This window comes from Gallus gallus, chromosome 16, assembly GCF_016699485.2.
Source record: "Gallus gallus isolate bGalGal1 chromosome 16, bGalGal1.mat.broiler.GRCg7b, whole genome shotgun sequence".
Classification (NCBI taxonomy): Eukaryota; Metazoa; Chordata; class Aves; order Galliformes; family Phasianidae; genus Gallus; species Gallus gallus.
This window is the reverse complement of record NC_052547.1, coordinates 2,089,028-2,098,889: the sequence shown is the minus strand read 5'-3', so window position 1 is coordinate 2,098,889 and position 9,862 is coordinate 2,089,028. Positions and strand designations below refer to the sequence as shown.

The following is a 9,862-nucleotide window of genomic DNA, read 5'->3' as shown; positions in this document are numbered from 1 at the left end:
AGTTTCTGCACGGCTGAAGGGAGGTGGGATGAAATATACACAATGAGACCTCTCTCTATGGGGAGATGGAGGTGCATCAGAAAGAAGAGAGTGGAAAATGATGGTTTTATTCCATCTGAGCCATTCTCTGCATAAGCCGGGACTCGCTGCGTTGCACCTGGGCACTATGAGGTCACAAAACCTGCACGAAGTCGGAATCCCAGCCTTTCCCAAGTGTTGGACCAGGCAGCTGTTGGTGTCCCCTCTGAGAAAAGGAGACTTTCCCATTTCTTTTTCCAATTATTTTCCCTTAACACCTTTCCTGCCAACGTGCTTCTGCCGAGTCATCTTGGGAAAATATTGACCCCCCAAAAGTACATTCCAACCCCAAGCCCAGCGAGCTCAGAGCTCTCCCTTCTCCACGAAGCTCTCCAGGTGTACGTGGTTAGGGCTGAGATTTCGGGTTTCGCTGTCGTCGTGGATGTTGCTCGCTGCCCTCACCGCAGCCTTCATGGAGGTGTCGATCCATGCGTGAGGCTGGGCGGTGTGCTCCCCTGCAAAGTGCACCCTCCCCTCGTGCTCAAAGAGCGCCTGGGAGTAATCGGTGAACTGATACGGCGTGAAGGCAGCGAAGGCTCCCAGGGAATGCCCGTCCAGCTGCCACTTCTGTATCACGTAGCGGTCGCAGGTGTACTGCAGGTAACTCTTGCTCACCCGGTGGATGTCCGACAAGTCTTGGAGAACCACGTCCAAGTATTTCTCATCCGCTAAGGGCATGAGGAACTCAGCGTCATCGTTCCAGGTGTAGGAGGCCAAGATGACCCCGACCCCGCTGGAGAAGTTGTGGCTGGGGTAGTAGATAAACCTGGAGGGGCGGTCGGTGATGGATTGCCCTCCTTGAATGCCGTCCTTCTCCCAGAACTTCTCCGTGCATGCCAAGGCGATTTTGGAAGCGCTCGCGTAGTGGATGGAGCGGAGAGCCTCGTTTTTGGCAGGGGAGAGAGGTGGGAAGAACTGGATGTGCCTCGTGGCTTTGGCCGAGGAGGTGACCAGGACGTAATCTGCGGTCACTATGCTGGGGGCGAGGGTGTCTGGAGCGCGGTAGAACACCCGGACCTTCCCTCCCTTCGTCATGATTTTCTCCACCGTGCAATTGAATTTGATGACGCCCGGCAGTGCTTTGTGGAAGGCTTTGGGCAGCTGGTCGAAACCTCCCGTGATTTCGTCAAAGCTGGAAGGGAGAAGGAGGGAAAGCGTTGGGTTTTGGCGAGGGCAGAACTTCTCCCGGAGGTCTGAGTTGTAAGATCTCTCCTGGAGAGATCAGCGACCCTTTGAGAGAAGGTATCCCACTCTGATATCAAAACAACACCAATATTTCCTATCCTGCTGCATTTTCATAGAGCAGCTCAAAGCGAGGTTCTCTCTCATAGGAAAGGTCGTACCTCTCCCCATGGGATGACGTCTTACCTCTCCCCGTTAGAGAAGATATCAAAATCCCACAGCGAGGCAAGGAAGGACAGGTAAAACCCCGAGTCCTCGTTCAGCAAATCTCCGATCATCTGCACAGCTCCTCGGCTCAGATTCCCGACTTTAATCAGATATTCCTACGGAAGCCAAGGAGAAGTCAGGGCCTGCAGTCGTTATCTCAGTGCACTGATCAACCCCCAGCCAAAATCCATGCCCTGATCCACTCAGATCTTTTGGGATACAGCTCCATGTGGATCAGTGTCTCTTCCAATTGAGGCGGACAGATCTCAAAATGAGCAAATTGGGAATTTCTGACCCAGTCTGCCCCCTCTCCACCAGCTGGATCTCACCAAATCAATTGCCCTTTACCTTGGTGGAGAAGGAGTCGTGTTTAGCCAGATACTCCTTGCAGTTCGTGGTCTGGAACTCCTTGACAGCCTGGAGAGGAAATATTGATGGAGTCAAGGAGGGGAAAAAAGGGCATTTCGCAAAGAAATTCTGCTTTGTTGGGATTCATCTGGGGTACCGCTGTGGGGTTTGGTAATGGGCTGAGCTCGTCCTGCTGGGTTGGCTTCATGAGCCCATACCAACTGCGTTGGCTTGATGACCACATACCGACTGCAGGGCTTCCCTGTAGAGCTGGCTGGCACTTTTGCCCCTCTCTGACGGCCTGAGGGTGTAATTCAGGATATCGGGGTTTCTGTTCACTTCTGCCACTCTCGCTCGGATGCCGTTCACGAAGTACCAGGCGTTGTCATCCGTCTGGCGGAACGGGTTGAGCTTCAGGTCAAACTGCCTTATAAACTCACGCACCAGCCTGGAACGGAGCAGAGGAGCTGGGAAGTGCTGGTGAACCCTCCCAGAGAATCCTAGAAAGGGCATTTCCCCATTGAGCACGTTGGTGCACCCATTTATGACTTTGGCACTGAGGGACACTTCTACATTGATGATGTTGGTGCACTCATGTATGACTTTGGCTTTTAAGTGCAGATTTGGGGCATTTTAGGCACTCTTATCTCTATATTTTTGCTGCTTGGAAGTTGCCCTGCCTCACTGCAGCAACCACAGGGTAAGGAGACCTACAAGAATGTCACGGGGAGCAAGAGCCAAGATTACAGAATGTAGAATTGGTTGGGTTGGGAGAGAGCCAAAGACACCCATTTCTTCTTCTGGAGGAGGAGGGCTCTGATTCCACTCCAGGACACGCGTTGTGTTTGGGAACACCCCACAGCTTCTTCCCAGACCATTCTGGCTGATGCCCAAGCCCTGCTTGGCTCCATCCTCCTACCGACACCGGGTTGGGTGCCCAACTGGTGGGAACTCGCCCAACTTTTGGGGTTGTGACTTCCAAAATGGACATCTGGCCCTGAAAAGGATGGAGGACCGCAGCTCACCTGTGCTTGCTCGGCAGGCGCATGGCTCCCAGCTCCACATACCAGTCCTTCTCCCGGTAGGTCCTGATCCTCCCACCAACCCTATTGCTGATTTCCAGAATCGTGACCTGTAAAGGAGAGAGATGGCAAATGGGTTTGGGGTTCTTCCAGCAAGCTACCCCAGAAGTGCATTGATTCCCCCAGAAGTGCATTGATTCCCCTAGAAATGTACTGATTCCCCCAAAAGCGCATCAATCCCCCCAAAAATGCATTGACACCCCCCTTCCCCCCCCCCCCCTCCGAATCAATGACTTCTCACTCCAGGCTGGAAAACCTTTGCTGCCAGAAGCCAACCCTCCCAATGTGCCACCCCTCACCTTATGGCCGGCGTCTCGGAGCAGTTTGGCTGCTGTCAGCCCGCTGATCCCAGCCCCAACGATGACCACATTCGATGGACGCGTCGTGGGCTCCAGCCCATATTTCACAATACTCAGCAGCTCTTCGTAGTCTTTGTCATGGAGGCAATACTCAGGGAAGCACGAGAACCTCTTGGCGCTGGCGAGTCCCAGTAGGAGGAGCATTTGGAAGAGAACTAACGAGGAATGGTGATGAAAGGTCATTTGCATGCGAGGAAGGGAGGCAATTTAAATGAATAAATCATTGTGCCCGCTGCCTCCTCCCTTGTTGTAGTGATTTATCCCATTTTGTTACCCTGGGTGGCACAATGGAGGGAGGAGGTACCGCACTGGGAATACAAAGAGATTATACATCTGTAATCCATGCTTATACACTTATCTATAATGCATAAGATAGATGTCAGATAGATGAAGATAAGTGATAGAAGTGTGAACAGAAACCCCAACAGGGAGTTCCTGATCTTTTTGTCCTACTACCGGATTACTTTTACTTTCTTTTCCAGTTTCTTTCGGGGAAAAAAAAAAAAAAAAAAAAAAAAAAAAGATGAGAAAGAGGAGGGAAAAAAAAAAACCAACATCTTTTGTAAGTGCACTGTGAGTCATCCTTACTCATGGGAAAACCTGTGTTGAAAGCACAGCCCAGCTGGACCGGCCCCGGTCCAAGCTCATGGACAGTGGTTGAACCCCAGAGCTGTCTGCACAGAGGACTGCCTCACTTTCCTGAAAGTGCTGATGGTGGTGGTGCAAAATAATTAGAGAGCGGCTGCTGTAATTAGCCTGGTTAATAGCAGGGCTGACTTAAAAGCACGGCTGAAAGCGATGCCAGGCAGGAAAATGGCATTAATTGTTCTGATCCAATGCCAGCGCTGCCCTGAAGTCCCGGAGGGATGGCGTCCCAAGTGGGGTTTTGGTGGACGTGGGCTCATTGCATCCCACCCAACGTGGTAACCCCAAATACCTTTGGGCGATGTGGAAGAGAAAGATCATCTTTAGAGATCAGGAGGGTCTCCATCCCACCTAATATGACCTCCCCAGATAATGTGGGATGGTGTGGAAGTCAGGACGTCTCCATGCCATCCAACGTGCCAACCCCAGATTCTTTTGGACAACGTGGAAGGCAAAGGATGGAGATGTTGGATAGGATGGAGATCTCCATCCTCTCCAAGACGATAACCCTAAATGCTGTGCGGTGATGTGGAAGATAAAGAAGACCTTCTCTGGAGGTCAGGAGATCTCTATCTCATCCAACACGACAGCCCTAAATAGTGTAGGGTGATGTGGAAGACAACGGAGATCTTTTCTGGGGGTGAAGAGATCTCCATCCCATCCAACGTCCCAACCCCAAATACTTCTGGACAACTTGGAAGGCAAAAGAGAGCTTTTCTAGAGTTCAGGAGTTCTCCATCCCAACCAGTGTGATCGCCCTCCGTGCCCTTGGGTGATGTGGAAGAAGGAGATCTTTTCTGGACGTCAAATTTGGGTCCCACTGCCCACTAAGGTGAATTCTATGGGGTCATAAAATAGAGCAGATCGATGGGAAGGTTTGAGGTCGGGGCCTTCAGGAGGTGACACCAAAGGCAGACGAAGAAGGAACTCTGAAGAAAAGCAGGAAAAAGAGAGCAGTAATTCCAAGGGAGAGCCACTCACCCATCGCAGCCATGGTTGCAGTAGGCAGGCGTCTCCTCTGCTGAGATTAGTTTCCATTTTATACCCTGGCTTAAGAAAAAAAAAAAAGTCCACCCCGGAAGAAAGCAGAGTATGTCATAAGATGGGGAAGTAACAGCTGAATACACATTCAGTTCTTTTGTATTTGTTTTTACTGGTGTTATCTTTTTTACTCACTGGTGTCACCTCCTCTGACCATGAGCCATCCATTTGTGGGACGTGATCATCAGAAGGCACAAAGGGTGGCCTCACCCTTCTGTGCTACGGGAAGCAAGGGATGGAAATCCACCTGAAATATCCTTCCTGGTCACGACGGTGGCATCTCCAGGTGGGAATCCATGTGAAATATCCCTCCTGGTCAAGATGGTGGCATCTCCAGGTGGGAATCCATCCGAAATATCCCTTCTGGTCACAATGGTGGCGTCTCCAGGTGGGAATCCATCCTAAATATCCCTCCTGGTGATGGTGGTGGTATCTGCAGATGGAAGTCCATCCATCGTGCCCTCAGCTATTCCATCACTTGGGTTGTGTTGGTCTTCCCTCCATTGGCACAGAGGGAACCAAGAGGCGTCTTTGCCCGGATGGCCAAAGTGAAGCAGTGCTATTTCCTTTTTAACTAAATTTGTCCTTCTTTAAAATAGAAAATAATAATAACTCCTTTTCTCCAATGCTTTCAGTTCTGCTCACGTCAGAACCTGAAGCTGCGTGCAGCAGTGATGGAAATTCCTTCCCATGGCCACCGCGATGATGTGACCATAAAACCACGACAGACCATAGCACAGCTTTGCTCCTTGTTTTCTGGCTCCTTTCAGTACCTCTTTTCTTTGGTGCTTTTCTTTTTTTTCAGTTCTTCTACTGAAGCTGCAGGATTTCCCCACACCGCTTCCATCCGTCACACTGCAGCTCATGCACTTGAGGTAACTATTGGTCCCATACGTCAACGTTATGGCTTAATGAACGCCCCATAAGGGGGTTCTGCAGAACTATGGGGTGAGGGCAGGTCAGGTTGAGGACCTTTGCTTTGGTGGAGGTGGTCGCGCAGCTGTGGGTTTTCTGCTTAAGGAGATCATCGAACGGAGGGATCCCCAAATCCTAAAAGGCATTGGGGTGGGAAGGACCTTAAGACCACCCCAACCTCCCCGTGGGTTGGGACGCCACCGCCTCAAATCCCAACCAAAATGCCATGCAGCCCCCCCGGCATCTTCCCAGTTCATTGGGGCATCTCTCAGCGCTGGTGAATGGGTCACGCAGACGTGAAGGTTTCACAACACTGCCTGCAATGGGCTTTCCTGGAAGAAGTCAGGGTGTGGGGTTTTCCCTGCAACGCCATGGGTGGTGAGAGCACAAATTTGGCAAGCTGGGCTCCTCGTGGGGCTGCTCCCTCTGCATCCACCTTGCCAGCCCACGCACTTCCTTTTATTCCCATGTAAACCCATTGCTGGATGCCCATGGATCACCCCATTGAAGGATGACTCGAGCACTGCACGGTTCCCCTCCCCATTTCTTGTTGCTTTGGGGACTTCCTCCCAATGCCCCCATGTAACCAACCCCATTTGCCTCTTCCCAGCATCGAACCCAAATCCACACCATCAAATCTGGAGACGATTTCTTGGGTGATCTGGGAATTACACGGAGAACCCCACGCTCACACGTGTTCCTGGGGCCGGGCAGAGTTTCAGAGGTTTGTTGGGATAAGGGTGAGATTAACACGTGTAGTTACACATCGCTCCGTGATCAGCCTCACACCACGGCTCTATTGTCAGGGCATAAGCAAGTATTAATTGCAAAACGAGTTCCTCCCATGTTCCTTCTTCTGCTGCTTCCGTGAGGGTGACTGGAAGGGCAGCTGTACCTGAAACCCATTGCGACACATGGGATGGGGATGAGGGTCTGTTGGGGCATTGGGGCGTCCTGGGGTTCCCTCCCCCCTCATTGCTGGGAAGTCTTTGCTATGGGGAACTGACGGCAGAGGGTGATGCAAAAAAAAAAAAAAAAAAAAAGTGGAGAAATTTGTGTTAAAAAGTGCAAATTGTTTCGTTCTATTGTGGCTGTCATTGCTTCCCGTTCCCCATTGCAGCTGTTGGGGTCTGGGGCGGAAGATTCACCCTACCGGAAAGAGGCGAAGCATTGCAAGGGAATTTGGGTTAATCAGGAAGTTAAATTTGGGTCAATTGGATAGGTCTGGGTAAATTAGAAGAGTGAATTGGATGAATTTGGATGAATTCGGGTGAACTTGGATGAATTAGGATAAATGCCGATCAATTGGAAGGGTAAATTTGGATAAATGAGGACAAATGAAGGGGAGCAGAGCCCCAGGACCACCATCCTGCAGCTCCTTGGGTTGAATCCATGCGTGTATGCTGAAGAAACCTCAACCCTTTGTGCATGGGGAGGTCAGGGTTTGCTTTTAGTGCCGTTGTTCTGCTCTGTCAGTCAATAGCAGACAATAAATTATGCTAATCAGCCTTCTGCCAACTCTGTTTGGGCTGTGACAGTAATTGATGGGTGATTTCGTTAATGAAGATAGGCTCAGCCCCTTTGGAGCCAATCTGGGCAACCACCATGGGTGTATTCGGGTGGACTCGTTAACGAAGTAATTAGCCATCATTAGTCTTCCAGCTGACAGACCTGGCTTTGCTGGTGACTACAGTTGAGGAAAGGCATTCAGATCCAAAGGATTTGCTCCGGTTCCATTTCCTCCTCACCCCAAAGGGCACAGTCAGGTTGATTTCCCCATAATATGCTAATCTGGGTTAATTGGCTGGCTAACCATCATGGCGGACCCAAAGGGGTGGGGGACATTGGGGGCACCGGGGGGAACCCCATTGGGTGTTGCTCCCATTGGGGGGGGGGGGGTATTGCTCCTTTGGCCAATCGTAGGGCTCCTCATTTGCATACTGCTTTGCATAAAGGGGGGTTGGGCAGAGAATTCCATTGGCTTTTGGGGTCCCGGACAGCGCAGCTGAGCCATGGTGTCTGCGGGGGAAAGGAAGAAAAGACCCCAAAAGGGGAAGAGACCCCAACCAAGGGGAGCAGCCCAGAAAAGGACGCGTCAGAAGACTCCGAGCAGGAGACCCCCGGCCAAGAAGGTGAAGTTCCATGGGAAGACCAAGCCAAGACCCAAACAGCGGCAGAAGAAGAGGTCCTCCAGCCCTTCCTTCGACCCCAGCAAGATGCTCAGGCAGGACGGCAGGCTCCTGTCCCGCGAGGCCAAAGCTCTGATGGTGGCTTTCCTAAAGGACGTCTGCAGGAGGGTGGAGAGCGAAGCGGAGCGGCTGCGGAAGGAGAGCCAACGTCCCATGGTGGGACCCACCCACGTGCGGGCCGCCCTGCACCACGTCATGCCCAAGAACTGGAAGCGCGCGGCCGGCGGGCGGTAACGCACGGCCCCGTCCCCCCCCAAACCCACCCAGGGGGACGACGAGGCCCGAATCCCAAAGGGAGTGGGATGAGACCCCAAAAAGAGGTGGAGAAACCAATGCGACCGTTGGATACCCAATGGGGGTCACCGAGGGTGCGAAACACCACCACGGCGTTGCAATAAAGGCAAACCCTGCAGCGTTTTGCAGCATCGATGTCTTCGTCTTCATTAATTATTTGGCTTCGGCTTGCGTTTAATTAGGGAGAAGTTGAAGGCGTTTCGCGTGGGGGAAATAAAGGGTTTCCATGCCCTGCTGGGGAGATGTTGGGGTTGTGTTTGTATTTGGGTTTGCTGGAAGGGATGGGAGCGGGCAGCGGGAACAGCTCACCCGCCCAGATTAAATATGTGTTTTCAGGGCTGGATCAGCGCTGGGGAATTAAACGGGGAAAGGATTTGGGGTGGAGTTTCTGTAGAAAAAAGACTTTCCCTGACCGGGAATCGAACCCGGGCCGCGGCGGTGAGAGCGCCGAATCCTGACCACTAGACCACCAGGGAGGGGTGTGGGAGCCCTCCGGGGGGTCCCACGTGGGACCCCACCGTGGGCACTCAGCCATGGGGTGGGGGGTTCTGTGCTGCCTTTGTGGGGTCAGCGCATCCCTGCTGGGCCCTCTGCGCCCCACTCGTGTTTTCGGCACGCGTGGGTGAGCTTTGCAAAGGGGTTACGTGCATTTATGGGGTCTGTGGGGCAGGAAGGTGTGGGGTGGGGGGGGGGAAAAGGGGATATTTCCCAAATTAGGGGGAAAAAAAGGTGTGTCAGAAGTGGGATTTGAACCCACGCCTCCATGCGGAGACCAGAAATCCCATGGGGAAGGCTCAGCCTTGAGTCTGGCGCCTTAGACCACTCGGCCATCCTGACACCCAGCAGCCTTCCTCCCCCTCCTCATCCTCACTCATTAACTTTGGGGGGGTGGGCTTCAGGGGGACCCAATTCTCCATCCTTTGGGCCCAAATCCCCATGGAAATTCCAACGAGGAGGGCTGACATCACAACGACTGCAGGACAGCTGACCAATCGCAGTGCCTCATTGGAATACAGCCCCATAGAGCCCCATAGGACCTCTGGGGGACCCCCCACCCCAGGAAGGAGGACGGGGGGACCCCATGGCTGCGCCCACCGAGAGGCACTGCCAGCAGCAGAGGAAGAGGAGGAGGAGGCAGAAGTTCCACCGTGTCCAATGGAGCCCTTCGTCCCGAAGGCGGCGATGGAGGTCATCCCAGAGGGGACCCGGCAACGGGATGAGGACGGAACCCCATAGGAGGAACGCGTCCCGTCGGTCCGAGCTGCTGACACCCACATCCCGGCGGATGTCCATCACGGCCCGGAGGGTGATGTGCTCCTTCATGGCCACCTTCTCCAGGGGTTTGGTCAGCGATGCGGATCAGCGCCGGCGGCAGCGCCGGGGGTCCTTCATTGGGACATTGGAGCTGAAGGCAGCGGTGGATGCGGCGATGGAGGGCAGAGTGGGGCTCCTCTCCTCCTCCTCCTCCTTGTCCTCCTCCTCCTCCTCGTCCTCCTCCTCCTCCTACTCTTCTTCCTCCTCC

The 9,862-nt window shown here is 53.1% G+C and overlaps 2 protein-coding genes and 2 non-coding genes across 4 annotated transcripts; 1 reads left to right on the top strand and 3 right to left on the bottom strand.

The window, feature by feature from the left end:
* Positions 1-88: 88 nt before the first annotated feature.
* Positions 89-4,918, bottom strand: IL4I1 (interleukin 4 induced 1). Its single transcript, NM_001099351.4, has 7 exons — positions 4,883-4,918; positions 3,197-3,411; positions 2,841-2,947; positions 2,062-2,263; positions 1,816-1,884; positions 1,447-1,583; positions 89-1,210 (listed from the first exon to the last, which is right to left on the bottom strand). Exons 1-7 carry the CDS (start codon positions 4,893-4,895, stop codon positions 382-384), a joined length of 1,572 nt encoding a protein of 523 aa, NP_001092821.3. The 5' UTR covers positions 4,896-4,918; the 3' UTR covers positions 89-381.
* A 2,951-nt stretch (positions 4,919-7,869) lies between these two features.
* On the top strand, positions 7,870-8,280 carry H2BL (histone H2B-like). The gene has a single exon (XM_004945667.1). It carries the CDS (start codon positions 7,870-7,872, stop codon positions 8,278-8,280), a length of 411 nt encoding a protein of 136 aa, XP_004945724.1.
* A 464-nt stretch (positions 8,281-8,744) lies between these two features.
* TRNAE-CUC lies at positions 8,745-8,816 on the bottom strand. The gene has a single exon. It is a non-coding gene; the product is annotated as a tRNA-Glu (tRNA).
* A 256-nt stretch (positions 8,817-9,072) lies between these two features.
* TRNAL-CAA lies at positions 9,073-9,177 on the bottom strand. The gene is made up of 2 exons: positions 9,140-9,177; positions 9,073-9,118 (listed from the first exon to the last, which is right to left on the bottom strand). It is a non-coding gene; the product is annotated as a tRNA-Leu (tRNA).
* Between the last annotated feature and the right edge of the window lie 685 nt (positions 9,178-9,862).